Source organism: Chenopodium quinoa, unplaced genomic scaffold, assembly GCF_001683475.1.
Source record: "Chenopodium quinoa cultivar QQ74 unplaced genomic scaffold, ASM168347v1, whole genome shotgun sequence".
In the NCBI taxonomy this organism is placed as follows: domain Eukaryota; kingdom Viridiplantae; phylum Streptophyta; class Magnoliopsida; order Caryophyllales; family Amaranthaceae; genus Chenopodium; species Chenopodium quinoa.
The window spans coordinates 2620408-2638554 of record NW_018744080.1 but is presented as its reverse complement, the minus strand read 5'-3'; the positions used below and the strand labels follow the sequence as shown (position 1 = coordinate 2638554).

Here is an 18147-nt window from a genome sequence, read left to right as displayed (position 1 = left end):
AATGGCAATGAACGAATTCATACAAGCAGAATGATCAACTTATTGAATTACAAAGTGATGAAGGAATTCAATCAAAGTAGAGAGAGAAAAATAGAGTAGAGAGAAAGTGGAGGAAAGTATAAGAAGAAGAGAAGACGGAGAATCAAAAAATTGGACAAATTTAATTAAGGAAATAGACGAGCTAAGAAGACGTGCAAAATACAAAAGGAAAAGAAGAACATTGAAGTTTTGTGAATTACCCAACTAAACGCATCGTTTAATTAATGGTTCACACAGAACTACAAGCACAAGGGTGCATGTTATAATTTGCGCAATTTTGTTTTTGTTTTAGGGAGTAATATATAAACTCTTTTTAGGGTTATTCCTAGCTGTGTGTCTCAGTTTTTTTAGTCACTTAACATTTTGAGTTTTATCTTATATAGAAGGTCTAACAATTTGAAATTTAAGATAATTTATTAAGATTACGTAAATTTCACCAAATGCCCCTGATTTATTTTTGTATTCACCAAATACCCATAAACATTTTCAAATTCACCATATACACTTAAGTTTAACTCAAATGTCACGAAACGCCCTTAATGACTAAATTTTCCACGTGGTGACATTTGATAAGTTATCTTTTTCAATTATTTAATTAATTATTTTTTTTTTAAAAAAAAACCACCTCTAACACCAGCCTAGCCACCTTCCGTCAACCACCAAACACCAGCCAACCACCTCCCCTAAACCGTTGGCTTACCAGCCTCCCCACCACTCCGGCGCTGCACATCCCCGGCGAAACACCTTCTCCGGCAACCGACCAACCCGAAACCCCCGATTCCAAACTCCCAAATTCGAAACCCCCAATTCGTCCAAACTCCCAACTTCGCAACCAATTTCCTCGGAACCCCGTCTTTAGCTGCCAGGTTCCATCCCTCACGTCACCTCCACTCACTTTAGCCAAAAACCACCACCCCAAAACCCTAAAACCCCAAAATCGAAACCCTAAAAATCAAATATAAGGTTTCGATTTTGGGGGTTATTTATTTTGGGGCTTCAGTGAGGTGGTTTAGGGGATGGAGATGCCAGGGGAAGATGCGGTTTGGGTTTGCATGTACAAGGAGGGAGGTTTGGACGCCGGTGGTGGGGAGGGGTTTTCGAGGGCGAAGGTGGTGGATTTTCTAGGGAGAAGATGGTGGAATTTCGAGGGAGAAGGGAACAGATTTTCGAGGGAGAAAGATGGCTTGCTATGTCGCTGGTGTAGGGCGGGTGGCTAGGGTCGCCGGCGCGGGGCTTTAGGTTGGTGGTGGCGACGTGGGGTAGGCAGGTGGTGGCGGTGGCTGTGATAGGTTGTGGACCGTGGTAGGTTAGTGTTTTTTAAAAAAAAATTAAATTTAATTAATTAAAAAGACAACCAATAAGATGTTGCCTCGTGGTATACTTAGCTCTGATGACTAACGGAGTTAACGTCCGTTAGTCATTTGGGCATTTGATGACATTTTTGTTAAATACAAGGATATACGGTGAATTTGAAAATATTTATGGGTATTTGGTGAATAAAAAAATAACTTAGGGGCACTTGGTGAAATTTCCATTTAGATTATCATTTGCTATCATTCTGAATCTGTTCTATAATTTGTATTCCTCAAGAGCAATATTAAACCTTTTCCTTTTACAGTTTTACTGCTTGTGAATACAACCAATGCATTATTAGTGAAACACGTAATATGTGTGTTTGTTTGTTGATTTCGCTTATCTTTCTCGCAAGATAAACTCACCAATATATTGACAATCCTTTTGTACGTTGATAGTCTTTGTTTTTTTTTTCTTTTTGGTGAGTGTGTGTGAGTGATCTTGAGAGAGGACGGACTTGCCCTAAATTCTATGTATCTTTCTATATGTAAAAAAGAATTGTAAATACTATGACTATATATGACTTCATGTGTTACGTATTTCATTGTGATCTTGTGGTGAAATTAATGTGAAATAAGTAGAAAAAATGGAAATAAATAATCCCACCTTTGCCCGAACTGAAAATAACAAACCTACCTTTTGATATTTACGAGGCAAACCTACCTTTGTATGTGATCTTCTTTTAATGAACCTTATTACCTACAACCTTTTAAACAAGTTAAAATGTTTTTTTTTAAAAAGACACGTGTCGCTCAATAATTGGTCCAAATAAAACAAGTTAAAGAAAAAAAGAAATATAAAAAACCCACCAGTCACCAGCCACCCCCCAAGCCACCGCAAAACCCTAACCCTTGCCCTAGCCCCGAAACCGGCCGCCACCCCCCCAGAAGAAACCGGACGGCCGCCACCCTAAATCCCCGAAAACGGCCGGTCGGAACCCCCTTATACTAAAGCCACCCCCGAATTCACCCCTTACTTACATTCTACCACCGAAATTAAACCACCCTAAATCCACCACAATCGGCGTCCTTAAAACCATCACAGTCGCTGAAAACCCCTGTCAAACCGCCGGAAACCCCAAAACCTCTATCCCATCACCGAAAAACACCACCCAGCCTCCCTAACCACCTCGAAAGACGCCACCTTACCTCCCTAACCACCCCGAAATCTCTCTATTAACACCCTAAAAAACACCAAAACCGCGAAGGTTCTCGGTGTCCCTGGTTGACAGGTGACGACCGGCCATTTTCAGAGGTTAAGGAGGGAGGCCGACTGGTTTTGGTGGTGGGCGGGGTAAAGGCTAGGGTTTAAAGGTGGTTGGAGTTTTTTCTTTTTTCTTTTTTTTTTTTGTTTTTTTTTTGTTTTTTTGTAATTTTTTTTAAATGAAATGCACCAATTATGATTTGACACGTGGCATGTAACTCATTAAACTCGATCACCAACAGGTCAAGGTTCATTAACAGAAGATGACATACAAAGGTGGGTTTGTTATTTTCAGTTCGAGCAAAGGTGAGATTATTTATTTCCATTTTTCCAAATAAGTATGTAAATGGAGAAAATATCTAATGTAAAACAAAACAACCGCCTGCCAACTAAGTTGTCAAAAACTTGTACTTTGTATTAGTTTGTTGTACTCCGTAGTATATATCCCCACCGAATCACCAATGACTTAGCTAACTAAAACTTCTTCTTCAATCCTTTTCAAGTATTTCTTGTTTCCATACTTTAATTAGTTCCTCTTACCAAAAAAAAAAAAAAAAAAAAAAAAAAAAAAAAAAAAAAAAAAAAAAAAAAAAAACCTTGTAAGATGAAGAACATCAAGGTGAAGGAAATAACAACTGTTTGCCCGGCAGATGAAGATACTCCAAAGGGGAGTCTTTGGCTTTCAAGCTTAGACTTGATCACTCGTTCGCCTTACACACATACTCAACTTTTGTTCGTCTTTGATCAACCATCCTCCTCCTCATCATCCTCATCCTCATTTTTCGATACCACCCTTTTAAAGGAGGGACTTTGTAAAGTCCTTGTGCCATTCTACCCAATGGCTGGAAGACTAAAAACGGGTTGGAAAAATGGTAAAGGTCGAATAGAAATCGATTGCAATGCAAAAGGGGCCTTATTTATCGAAGTTGAGACAACACACGAGCTAGACGATTTTGGGGACTTTACGCCTAGTAGTGAGCTTCGAAAGGTGGTTTTTCCCACGTATGACTATGTAGGGGGACTTTCGTCGTTCCCCTTGCTAATGGTGCAGCTCACACGGTTCAAATGTGGCGGCGTAAGCCTTGGCATTGTGCACCATCACCATGTAGCCGATGGTGCTTCGTGTGCGCACTTGATCAACTCGTGGGCGAGACTTGTAAGAGGTCTTGACCTCGCGGTTCAACCCTTTCATAATAGGGCTTCATGTCTTTCTCCTAGTGACCCTTCACAAGGGAAAACTATGTTTCGGCATTTGGAGTATGAGCCACCCTTACCACCCGTACCAATTAAAGACTTGTCAGGTTAGTTTCATGACATCTATCGTCAAATCTATGAATTTATTATTTTGTGATTAATTGCCACGTTTTTATTATTACTCGAGTAATTTTGTTGTTTTATTTTAACTTTATTTCACTTATTTATGAAAGTATATAAACCCATTTTTCCAATGGAGTAATCCCACATCCTTTAAGATAACTTGTTTGGACTAAAACCTATTTTTCATTTAATTACGTTATATGTATGTGAATTTTTTGAGAAAGTTATATGTATGTGAATTAGTCGTACATGCTATAGCCACATATAAAATTTTGTATTTAATTTATAGGGAAATTCTCATTGGTACACCCGTGGTTTTGACTTTTCCCATTGATACAATCCAAAATTTTTGTCTTCCCATCTGTACACCCATGGTTTAGTCTTTTTCCCAACCGTGACTAACACCGTTAAAAAGTATTTCATTAAGTTAAAATAATTAAAGAAAAGACTATAATACCCCTTTTAAACATTTAATGTCTCGATTTGCATGTTGAAAATTATTCGGTTAAAGTTTTGGAAGTCATGTTAGTCCTTAAGGATCCAAACCTCGAAATTAGCAAACAAAAAAATACACAAATGTCTCATGTGCGTGTCAAAAAATGTCTCTGTTTGCGTGCCATTATTTTTTTGTGATAGTAATTGTTCGGTTACTGTTTTAGGGGTCATTTTGATCCTTTAAGGATCTAAATAAAACACGAAATTGTCAAAAAAGTAACGAAAATGTCTTGTTTTGCGTGTCATGACAACACAAAAAAAGAAAAATCATGACGTGCAAAATGAGATATTTTTGTTAATTTTTTGTTAATTTCGAGTTCGATTTAGACCCATAAAGGGTCAAAATGACTCATAAAACCTTAACCGAACAATTATTATCACAAATAAGTAATGGCACGCAAATCGAGACATATTTCGACACGCATATGAGACATTTGCGTTATTTTTTTTCTAATTTCGAGGTTAATTTGGATCCGTAACGACTAGGACTCCCAAAACTTTAACCAAATAATTTTCGACACGCAAATCGAGAAATTAGATGTTTAAAAGGGGTATTATAGTCTTTTCCTTAATTATTTTAACTTAATGAAATACTTTTTAACGGTGTTAGTCACAGTTGGGAAAAAGAACAAACCATGGGTGTACCGATGGAAAGGCAAAAATTTTGGAGTGTATCAATGAGAAAAGTCAAAACCACGGGTGTACCAATGGGAATTTCCCTAATTTATATTCCCTTATGTTTTTTTATATAGCTCTTAAGGCTATTACAAGAATTTGACATATATATTTGAAGTGTAATAATTTAATGTTTTTCGCATGAGATTGCTCCTTATATGTTGACTGATAAGTGATAAGTAGTTATCATCTATGCAAGCTCAAGTTTGTTTGGTTTAAAAAAAAAAAGTGACAGTATAAAAACAAAATTTAACATTAATTATACCAATATAAAAATGTGTATTAGAGATATGGATATCGGAAAATATACGATATATCATGATTTGATTATAATAACTTCAACATTGGAGATACACCAATATAAAATGTTGTTTTACAGAAACACGGCATTAAGATAGTTATTTACTTGTATATAAATCGTACTAAAGACGTAAGATAAATAGATACTCCTTCCGTCCCATAATACTCCATCTATTCTTTTATTACATATATGTATTGCTTTTTTGGGTCATCAAAATTCTCCTTCTGTCCCAGTTTACTTGTAATATTTTGACTGGACACGCTTGCCGATACACATGTTTAACCATTGATATCTTGTATTATATATTTATATAAGTTATAAAAAGTTTATATTAAGAAACTATATATTAAAATAGACTCAACAACAACATCTTACATGATTACATTAAATTTCGTATAAAAGTTAAAAAAATATGGTTAAAAAGAGATGTGCGAATAGTGCAAAAAGTCAAACAGTTGTGAGTAATTTGGGACGGAGGGAGTACGTGTCTGTTTCCATTTATAGGTTGTACATTTTAACAATATTATTCTCTTTTTGATGATTTATCATCTTTTTCCTTTTTTGTACTTTAACATCAATTTTCAATATTTTCTCCTTCTAATTTCCAACCACTTTTCTTTCTCTTTATCTCTCTCTAACCCTACATACATATTTATACTCCCAATTATTAATTTTAAGAAATTTTGAACTTTCTTAATATTCGTGCAAAATGAGAAATAAGCATGTGGTAAAAGGACGGAGGGAGGATATTTCTTATTTGTGTTTTTTCACGGTATTTAAGAAATAGGAGGAGAAAATGGATAAATTACATATATAAAAGTGTAAAGTACAATCATAGAAAAAAATTAGAAAGAGAAAGTGGAAAAAAGTACAATATATGTGCAAAATTCAAGAGTAAAATTATGTAGTAATAAAATGAATAAAGTTAAAAAAAACTAAGAGTATAATGGTCTAATCGTCGATTACGGACGATTACAGATAACTACGGTGGTCTTTAAATACTACTATTCAAAAATTAATAAAAAAATTAAAAAAAAAAATATTTTGATTCTTCAGAATAAGAAAACAAAAACTGTAGTATAGAATGGAGATAGCAATTCATTGATAGATCTGACAAGATCTAATGACCCGCAAGTACAGAGTTACGATGGACATCCCACATGGGACTTGTCGCTCGTGAGTCGTGAATCTCGCGATCACCAAAAACAAAGATGGACATCTCACATCACCTACAAAAGTATAATCTTACAACACACAAAAGTACAAAGTACTTGTATATGTTTATCTTATACTTTAAAGGTATAATCTTTACAACACACTTTATCACTATTAAGAAAAAGTAGACCTTACATGCTTACATAATATAATCTCTTTATTTTTTAAATACTTGCTCTATTTTTTTATATTTAGAGTATTAGAAGAAATTAAAGAAAATACTTTACAATAAAATATGAAAATAATGGGTAGGTGGAAGAACAAAAAAATTGTAAAAAGCAAAAGTATTTGAGAGAATTGGAGTATAGAGAATATGCAATTAAAAAAAAATATGATTTATGTTGGGTCTACTAATGGAGAGAAATGAATTAAATATTGTAAAAGCTTTCTAAATAAGGAAATGAAATAAGTATTTAAAAACTGCCGAAAATGAAAAGTGGAGCAAATATTTAAAAACAGAGGTAGTAATACACTTAAGATGGGGTTAAGATGTTATTAAGAGTATAATCAAATGAGCCATAAGCTTTAAATTTATTACATTATACTAGTATACGTAGTACCTTTTATTGCTATTGAGACCAACAATTTTAGGTTTAAGTTTGTGCTTTTTTGCTTGATTTTAAAAAGACATACTTCGTATATGTAGATTATTTTCAAAACAAAACAAAATTAAAGCTATCATGCTATACATGTATAAGAAAAGGTCACATGTTTGCATATTAATGGTTTATTGTTAACTCCACATTCAAATGCACTACTCCTGCTTTTATGAATTTTAAACTTTGTTATTATTTAATTGTAACTCGTATAATATAAACACGCATGGTTAGTCTAACATTCTTCTTTCACAAATAGCTAGCCTATATATGTGAAATCATGCTTAAGTCTTTAATTGTAACATCCATTACCATGCATTAGGTGCACTGCCCACGGTAACAGAGCGCCACTTTAAATTTTCCAAGGAACAAATCAACACCTTAAAACTACTAGCAACATCTCAAGGAGGAACACAGCCTTACAAGCTAAGTACGTTTACCGTGGTAGCTGCACATGTGTGGCGCGCATCATGTAATGCACGAGGCCTCAAGGACGAACAAGACGTGAAACTCTACATACCAGTTGATGGACGATCAAGACTAAAGGACTTAATGCCACCCGGCTACTACGGAAACTCAATCTTCTTCACAGCTTGTGTTACTAAAGTTTGTAACATAAGGAATAAGCCGTTATGGTACACTGCTAGCATGATTCACAAGGCAGTGAATAAAATGAACAACATTGAGTACTTAAGGTCGGCAATTGATTACCTTGAATCACAACCAAATATGGATGCTTTTGTTCGTGGGGCTCACACTTTTACTTGTCCAAATTTTACCATTAATTCATGGGTCAATATCCCGTTTAACGAGGCTGATTTTGGATGGGGTAGGCCCAAATTTTTCCGACATGGTGGGATCCAATATGAAGGCCAATCATATTTGATTGCTAACCAAAATGGAGATGGTAGTATTTCATTGGCTATTAAGCTTTATACTATCCATATGATTCAATTTGAGGAGTATTTGTATGATTTCTCTACTCCCCTTGTTACTAGGCTATAATTTGAAGAAATAGTATCACTTTCTGTTCTTGAATAATTGACAGGTTCTTTTGAGCCCGTAGTTAAAAAATATGTTGAAAAGAGATGATAAATTAAGTTATTTTTAGTAAAGTAAGAGAAATTACTTTATATTGTAAGAAAAGTAAACATATGAGAGTAAAGAATATATGGTCTATGAGAGCTTAGGTTAAAACATGGGAAATTATCAATGGTACACCCAAGTTTCGGGCTTTTATCAATGGTACACCAACATAGTTTTTGTTTATCAGCGGTACACCCAAGGTTTCATACGATTATCAACTATACACTTAACGTTAAACAAACGTTAAGTAAAGATTAAGTTGGGGTTTAATTCGATTTTTTTAACTTAAAAAATTCCCTCCCTTTTTTTCCCCTCTTCATTTTCCCTCCTTTATGTACTCTACCCTACCCACCCCCTCTTCCTCTATATATAGTTTCCCTCCTTTCTGATTTTCCCTTTTCACACACAAACATACATATATCTACTCAAACACACCCAATTCGAATTATTTGTGCAAAAAATACAACAATAAAGCAACAAATAATAATCACAGGCACATTGTGCATAATTTAAACCATAATTCGCTAACAATTGTACATGGAAACCAAAATTCAACAATTTAAACAAAAAAATTCATATACTACCAAAACTAAACGAAAGTCAGAAAATCAAAGACTCAGATGAAAACTTAACTTAAGCGATCAACAATGAAGTGCATAATTTGCTAGAATTTTGTTCAATTCGCCCATCGATTATGGAACCTCACAGTAGCAGAAAAAGGGGAGAGAGTGAGAAGGAAGAAGAAGATGAACGATCTTCTAACTTAGGAGTATTTAATATAGGTAGTTGAGGTTTGAAAGGAGCGATTTAATGTATTTGGAGTAGGGGGGAAATTAGACATTTCATTTTAAGTGGATTAACCTATAATTAACCTTTAATTAACGTTTGATTAACGTTAGGGTTACCGCTGATAAACAAAAACTAAGTTGGTGTACCATTGATAAAAGCCCGAACCTTGGGTGTACCATTGATAATTTCCCTTAAAACATTTACATAATGGTAGACCAAGTCCAAAAAGAAATTGTACTGATTATTTTGAAATGTGTTGAAGCTTAAGATTTTTGATGATGATGAATATAAAGAGTGAATTTCAACTAATAAGAATTCTCTAAGTGCTGTAATTAGAACAGTTGAATTAGACTTTGGAAGTGGAAGAGTAACCTAACTATGAAGACTCGAGGAGATTGCAAGGAAAGTTAAAGAAGATAAAAGAAGACTTCTCTTACAAGAACTAATTGAGTTCCCTAACATGAACTTTAAGACAGAAAGTTGAGAAGCTTAACTTTGTCTGCGTTGAAGATAGCAAGCTAAGTTCCATAAGAACTTGGTCTGCGAGGTTCCAGCTAAGAGTTGGAGTACAAGTGACATCAGGAACTTAGTTCTGGACCGCGTGAAGCCCAAGTATCCTGGAATGCAATATTTGACAAGGCAATTTAGTTTTGTTAAGATTATATCTTTAAAATTGTTGTAAATGTGATTGGTAAGTTTATATATGAAATCCTATTAGAAGCGTGACAAAAAGCTTGGCAAGCTTAAATAAAGAAAGTTTAAAAAGATAAGTTTTTATGAAAAGATTTTCTAAAAAGCTAAGATTGTATTTCATAATAACCGATTATGTCAAAAGATATTATTTTTTCAATATTTTATCTTTGATAAGTTTTTCTATGATGAAGATTTCCTTTACAAAATATTCACTCGAAAAACATGTTTTGTGATTTTGGAAATTTAACTAAGTTATGTTTTGAAAACCTTACTTTCTATACGAGTCAATCTTGTATAAATTGTAAAATTCATATTTCACATTTACGGGTGAGTTTAATTTATGCGTAAAGAATTCGAAGAGTGCTTGATTGTGTAAGTTTGCTTAGTCCATTCTTTGTCATATTAGTATCGGATTTCATGTGTAGCTTCAATTCCTTTCATATACTAGAGGTCATTTAATTATATTGGTTCGGTTCTTGGGTGAGTGAATTATATCTTTGCATACAGATTTGTAAGCTTCAAGGGTGAAACCGAGTGAGCTTCTAGTGAGAGGCCAAGTGTATAGTACTCTAGGAGTACGAGTGAATCTAAGTCATGGACTTAGGTTGGGTAGAATACGATTCTAATGTGTAGCAAGTTCAGTCTGGAACTTGTGATTAAAGGTCTGAGTATAATAGGTTGTAACTCTTGTGTGTTGCCCATTTATAGTGTATTGGTTTTGTGTTGGAAATCCCTTAGAGGGTCGAGGTTTTACTTCCAGTAAGACCCTGGAAGGTTTTCTCGTAAAATCCTATGCGCATTGCAAGTTCCATTTACATTCTGTTTTATATTCCGCAAAAATGGTCATTAGGAACTCACATTATCACATACAATTCACCCCCTCTCTTGTAGTGTTCGTCTTAACTAACAAAATGTCAAAAAGAGGAAATGCATTAATTAAAACTCTTTTATTTATATATTGTCATTTATCTCTCTCTCTCTCTCTTCATTCTTGTAAGTGTTATTCATTTGTAACTTGCACGATTTTCCAGCGCGTAGTACATATATATTGTCTACTGTATTTAATTCACATATGGCAAATTGTATATTTAGTTACCAAGTAGTATTTGGTCTAATGATAAGAATTATATCTCAGAATTATAGAATTGAATCCTCATTGACGACAATTTGAAGGCGGGGACCTTAGTGACGATTTCCTTTAGCCTTCTCTTTTTCCTTACTCCCTAAGGATTTGTCTACTAATTCTAACTACGTTAATTTGTGAGAGATTTCACTCAAATTAGGCCTCATTAGTTTGGGTTTAAAACGAGGGCTATACTTAGGGTCTGTTCACTTCGGTTTAATTTCAGTTTAGTTTAATTTAGTTCAATTCAGTTCAGCTTCAATCAGTTCAGTCAGCTCCTAATTTCCTTTTCTTATAAAATATTCAGTTCATTTCAGCTCCATTCAGTTCAGTTCAGTTGATCAGCTCAATTCAATAAATGTGAACATGCCCACATTTGCCGAACTAAACTGATTGGAGCGGAACTGAACTGAACTGATTAGAACTGAACTGAACTGAATTGAATAGAGTTGAAATAAATATTTTATGTGAGAAGGAAATTAGGAGTTGAACCGATTGGAGCTGAACTGAACTGAAAATAAGTTGAACTGAACTGAAAATAAGTTGAAATGAACAGGCCCTTAGACTCCCAAATAAAATGTTTTGAGCTTTAAGCTAAGCTTGACAGGCCCATATGAGATCGGGCCATCTAGCTCTCAAAACAACATTAACATATCTTTAATTTATGTGTAGTCATTCTCTTCTTTATATGGACATGATAATTCTAAATTTCTAACTTGTGAAACTAATCGTAATGTTGTACTTATTCTTTACTACTTGATTTCGACTTTCGAGCATGATTTTCCTATTATTTCTTCATCTAACACTTTTGATTTTACTTGTACTCCCCTCGTTTATGAACTGTTAATATAGTTTGATCAATAATTACTCCCTTCGTGTTTTAATAAGTGTTATAGTTTGACCTTTTCCACTATTCACATAATGGTTTTGACTTGATCAATTAACTAATATATAAAAAAACAAATGATATAGTATAATAAATTGTTGGATTTGTTATAATGTATACTTTCATAATATGAATTTCCTATAACTATATTAACATATGATTAGATAAATTAATGGTCAAAGTCATGTCTCGGCATGCGTGTTTAGTCAAATTATATCACTTATTAAAACACGGAAGGATTGCCACATTTTTCAACGCATAAGTTTGACCTGAATATTTTTAATTAAATATAAAAATTGATATTTCGAAAATAAACTATGCTAACTTCATTTGAGTTGACACAATTTTCCGATACACAATTGCAAATACGTTATTTAAAATATAGATATATTTTTATTATTTATAAGCGAAAATCATATAAAGTTGATATTTAAAAAAAACATTAAAACTTACATGACTATGTTATTTCTTAACAATAAATTACACACGAAGTATATAAGTCAAAGTAATATATGTGAATAATGAAGAAAATAAAAGCATGTCAACTAAAAAAACATAGTTTTTATACTAATTCAAAAAAATTAGTATGTGATGGAAAATCTCGGAAAGTAATGGAAATACTAAGTATGTGATGTTCTTTTACGGTGAGCCTCAAGTTGAAAATAGGGAAATTGTTTAGGAACAACTTCATTGGTTCTTAGAGGAATACAAGAATGTTTTGGTTATAGGGGAATTTAACCAAGTTGAAAGTGGAAGTGATAAGGTAAGGGGTAGTACTTCAATTAGAGGGATAGATGCATTCCTCGATTGGAGATTTAGTAGCAATGTAACTGAAGTTCCATTCTCGGGCCCGAGGTTTACTCGGAGTAACAAGCGGGAACAAAATGGTTTGATTCTGGAAAGGCTTGAACGAGCCTATATTACGGAAGAATGGTTCTACCATTCACCGGAGGGATGAATTTTTCATGAGCCTATCATTTGCTCGGATCATGCAGCCACTTCCTACATTGCTCATCATAATGTGACAAAATCCAATAGGCCTTACCAAATTGATAGTTGGTGCCTTAATTTTCCGGAAGTAAGGGGCTTGGTGGTTGATGTATGGAAGATAGAACCCCGGGGATCGTGTATGTTTCGACTCTCTAAAAGGTTAAAGCACTTACGAACCAAAATTCAATATTGGTGTCTGGATAACAGGAAGAGCTGAGGCATTAACTGGAGAAGGCTAACAAAAGATCTCAACAGTTCAGGGATGGGTGTGACCTCGGTTGAGGGGGGAGAGAACTATATTCATCATATAAATACGCGCGTTCCGGAATGTCAGTTAAATTTTGAATATTGGAGATAGAGAATGAAGTCGAAATGGATTAATATGGGAGATTGTCCCACTTCAATGATGTACAGACGGGTGAAGCAAAGAAAGCTCCACAAAGAAATCATCACCCTGAAAAACGAAGAGGATAATTGGGTTGAAGGACAACACGAGGTAGAAGAGGTAATCCTAAAATCAATTAAGGAGGTCTATAATCCTAACATCTTCAATAATCATGAGGAAGATATTGATTTACTGCTTCGACAATTGGAGATCCCAATGATTTCTTCAGTTGACAGGGCGTTTACAGGTGAGGAAATTAGGAAGGCTATGTTCGGGATGCATAAATCAAAATCTTTTTACAGCAGATTTCTTCCACATTTACTGGAAAGAGGTAGGGCAACTGGTCGAGGATAGTGTTCAGCAATTTTTTAGAATGGGGGTTATGTTAAAAGAGTAGAATCAATCTCTGCTAGTTTTAATCCCGAAGGTTAAGGTGCCAGAACTTGCAAATCAGTTTCGGCCCATCAGTTTGTGCAACACGGTGTACAAGTGTATCTCCAAATGCCTGGTTAATAGGATCAAGACTGTTTTACCAAGCATCGTCTTGAAGAACCAACATGCTTTTATCACAGGAAGGTATATGGAAGGTATATGGAAGAACCAGCATTCTATTGAGTCATGAGCTTATGCATCTCATAAATTCAAAGAAGGGCTCTAATTTCACTGGGGTGAAGATTGATATGTCAAAATCTTATGACAGAGTGGACTGGCTGTTCCTGCTAAAGGTATTACAGGCTTATGGCTTCTCGGAACAGTGGATCAAGATGATCTCGCAGTGTATTTCGACGGTTAGTTTTAAAACTATTATTAACAGGAAAGCTACTACGGCCTTTAAACCGCTTTGCGGGTTAAGACAAGGGGATCCATTATCGCCTTACCTGTTCATCCTTTGTATGGATATTCTTTCAAAATGTTATCTCTGGCAGAAGACATAAAACAAATCAAAGGGCTAAGGGCACTACTACAAAAAAGGCCTTAGAGAACTGTTAGATTAGGCTTTATAGATCGCATTAGGGGCATTCATTCTTCTACTAAGCGATGTATAAAGTATAGAGAACGGGTTGTTTAGGCGTTTTATATAATAACAAATAGAGAACGGTTAGTTGTTAGTCACAACCGTTCTCTTTTCCCTTCTTAAATTCGTACACCAAGGAAGGAATAAAGAATGGTTTAGGCCACTTAACCGTTCTATATTTGCATTACAATAGAGAACGGTTAAGTTAGATAACAGTTCTTTAATGTTTTTTTTTTTAAAAAAAAAAAATCTGGCCATAATTATTCGAATTACCCTTTTACGTATTTTATACTTTGTATTCTATTAATCCTGTATTAATAATCTGTATTATTTTTGTATTTCATTTTAGACCTATATTTGTTGTATTCCTGTTTTGTATCTTGTACATATATCCTGTAAGAAAATCCATGATCCTATATACGTGCAATATAAATTTATGTATAATAAAATTAACAAAAATATTTCCAGATATGACGAAAGCCATCAAAATATACTTCATATATATAATTTAATGGCGTCGGATTAACTCCATCCAATCCTTTAAAGACATGAAACACAGGTCCAAGATCTAGTCCATAAGAAAGGCATACATAGATATAGATGTTTCAAGAGAATAAGTATATTACTAAACTCTTCTTCAGAAGCTTGTCACAAATACAGAGACAGTCAAAAGTCAAAACAACAGTGAAAGATATTATAATCACATACGTATGTGAGAACACATCAGTATCAATGTGAGATGAAACCAAAACATAGTTTTCCTTCGCTTCAGATTCATATTTGGGGGTGATCCTCAAGATAATATGATTTAGATCAGCATAAATAAGTGTTTTCCCTACAAATAAGCCGCCATTAAGATGATTTGCACCCTCCTTGAGATAAAACTCTTCCACCTCAACATCAACTTCCCAATGAGATATGTATTTTTATCTTTTCTGCAGCAAGCAGCACATACTGCCCAATAGGAAAAGGAAAACCATAAGAGAAAGATTGAAAATGATGTATTTAGAGAAACTGTATTCAATAAAATAATTGTAGACAAAATCGCAAGGGTCACTTAAGTGAAAGGAGAGTGATGCAAAAGCCAAGATAAGAGGCTTATCAAGTATGCAAATTTTAGTAGACAGATGGCATACAAAAGTCCAGATAGCTAAGGGCCAACACAATCAGAGTATCAGACAAAAAACTAAGAGAGAAATAAAGAGTGAAAGTCAAACAAAAAACCAAGAGAGAAACTTTAATACCCAGGATCCTTCTAATTAAAAGTATCAGATTTCAAACATACTGCTACACATATTTTTTTTGTCAAAACAAGTTAGCTATTTCTAATTTCGAATGTAATTTTTTGCTTTCAAGTTGTGAGTCAATGATAAAACATCACAACTATTTATACTTTCTAATTTGCACGAATGCCAGGACTAATAATGTCCAACAGTCTAGCAATTAGAAACGAAACACTATCCAGCAGAGAAATAGTTTTCTAGATTTAGCTCTATTAGTTCATATCAACTTGCATGAATAATGGACAAACAATACAGAAAACTGAAGAAAATGGTTTTTATAGTTAATGGTAGTAAATTTAAGGCTATACTATGTTTGAGCTGATATGTTAAGAAGAGACCCAGAAATGAAAAACAAACCAAACAGTACTAGCAGGCGTCCATGTATTGTTTACAAAGATAGCTTTTTTGCGGCACTCATATTCCATTTTGGAGAGCTCAATGCTGACTCAGATACCCTACCAACTTTTAGGCAGGGATCAACAGCTAAATCAAGGGAAAAAAGAATTCCTAGGGGCATCATGGGTAGGACAAATAGTAACTACTCCTAGTAAAAAGTCAAAATATATTCTACAACAAAAAGAAACTGAGAGCAACAGCCCTTCACAGATTGTTAGAGAGAAATTCACAAAATAATCACTTCCACTTCTAAAGACCTATTTACTTCACCATAAAATACAGCTACACAAATAAAACAAGTGCATGGTACTATGAAAGACGACACGTAACTAACTCTTTTGAAGTTCCCTCCTTATTGATGATCATTCACATACAAATTTTTAAACACAAAAGAATACAAGTTCGTCCAGGGTATAAGAACATTCAACAACATGAAAGAACATTAGCCGTTTAGTTAACCCCCCCTCTCCTTGTTGAAGAATTAGTCACATTTGCTTCGGAAATACACATTATCAACTTACCCCAGTAATCACTTAGCTAATGAGATGTGAAAAGGATCTAATAGTAAGGATAATATGGTGGTACATTGCTAATTTTACTTTAGTCAATTTATTTTACACTTATTTTATTCATAATCTGCTTAATCTTTGTTGATGTTCAGCCATCCTAGTAGAACACCTATAGAAACTGATTAATAAAAACAAAAACAGGATATAACAATCACATTGTAGATAACAAGTATCACCATCAACCCCACTGCCAAATTGCAAAAATAATAATCGATTTGCCACACTAGCTAAATTGGCACATAATTTAAAGACAAAAGAAGTTTCGAACTATGAGACTGAGATACATAATACTCAAGAAATATATAGAACCTTCAAAGCGAGGTCAAGAGCATCAGAACCAACAGAATGAGGACCCAACTGAGTCAATTCCTTGACATGTTTCATAGCTTCTATCTCCGAAAATCCCCGTTTGCCAGAGTATTTGAAATTATTAGAGCACAATAATCCCGTGGTAATCAATTTCCCCTACCCCTCTTTCTTTATCTGATTAGGGTTCAAAATTGAACTTAGGTAAGATTAATTTGGCTAATATTATTTTGATTACTATTGAAATAAATGTAAATTCGAAAAAATTAAGAGTAATTTGACTTAACTAACTGCAATTCAACTGAAATATTTGCATACAAACAATCGATTGAATTTAACCCTAAAACTAAAACTTTTTTTTCAATCACCTAAAATTCAAATTGCAAATCAATTAAATAGATGAATACTATGAATTTAATTATGTTTCCTTCATAATTCGAATGATTCATGCGGTTCGATTGACAAATAATCAAAATTCAATTACTCTATAACAAGAAGATTCGATTGTTTCAAAAAAAAAAATGACAAGAAGATTCGAACCTACCTCAGCGGAGCGCGGGTGGTGCGGTGCTCAGAAGTTGTGCGCCAGTGGTTCGGTGGTACGGCGGTGGAGCGGTGTGCGGTGGTGGAGCGGTTGTATGGAGAACAGTCATCGTATGGAGGTTGAAGGTTATAATATATGGAGGTTTCACGCATCAATAAACAAATGCAGTACCTTTTTTTTAAGGTATTAGTTAAAGTGAAAGTGAAATTGAGCGTGTGCTTCAATATTCCTTTTAGCCGCCTTTAATTAATTTGGGCAAATTATTACTCCGTATATTTTTTCCACCTAATAATTTAAAAAAACCAATTAATTAATACAATACAAAACGGTTGTTAAGATGACCGTTCTATATAATCTATAATAATTAATTATTTTTTAAAATTATTTCAGTAGAAAGAAATAGAGAACGGTTAACTATGCTAACCGTTCCACATGTATTTATATACAGAACGCCTCTTATATCTATACGTTCTATATTCTTCAGGAGAACGCCTATCTTTGGTAACCGTTGTATATTTTGCGATCTCTAATCTAGTTTTTGGTGTAGTGGGGTGTCAAGGCGTTCACCTACTATTTCACATCTCTTTTTTGCGGATGATGCCATGTTGTTCTTCAAAGCAACTGAGGACTCATGTAGATGCATTAACGACATCCTCCAGAGATTGGGTAAGGCTTCTGGTCAACAATTGAATTTACAAAAATCATTTGTGAAGTTTTCGCCGGGGGTGGATGAGAGGATGAAAGGGGTCTTGAAAGGTATCCTTTCGATGACAGAAACGAATAATATGGGAACTCATCTAGGGGCTCCAATTGACATACAAGGAAGGAAAAAAGACTCCTTTCAGTATCTGGTGGACAAAGTGTCTGAGAAAATTTTATCTTGGGCCT

General features: G+C 34.3%; 1 protein-coding gene and 1 long non-coding RNA gene across 2 annotated transcripts; one reads left to right on the top strand and one right to left on the bottom strand.

The window, feature by feature from the left end:
- The first annotated feature begins 1730 nt into the window (after positions 1-1730).
- Positions 1731-8960, top strand: LOC110691479 (shikimate O-hydroxycinnamoyltransferase-like). Its single transcript, XM_021868418.1, has 2 exons — positions 1731-3896; positions 7517-8960. Exons 1-2 carry the CDS (start codon positions 3200-3202, stop codon positions 8197-8199), a joined length of 1380 nt encoding a protein of 459 aa, XP_021724110.1. The 5' UTR covers positions 1731-3199; the 3' UTR covers positions 8200-8960.
- Positions 8961-14632: 5672 nt separating this feature from the next.
- On the bottom strand, positions 14633-17477 carry LOC110691477. The gene is made up of 2 exons (XR_002505302.1): positions 17260-17477; positions 14633-15115 (listed from the first exon to the last, which is right to left on the bottom strand). It is a non-coding gene; the product is annotated as an uncharacterized LOC110691477 (long non-coding RNA).
- Positions 17478-18147: the final 670 nt, after the last annotated feature.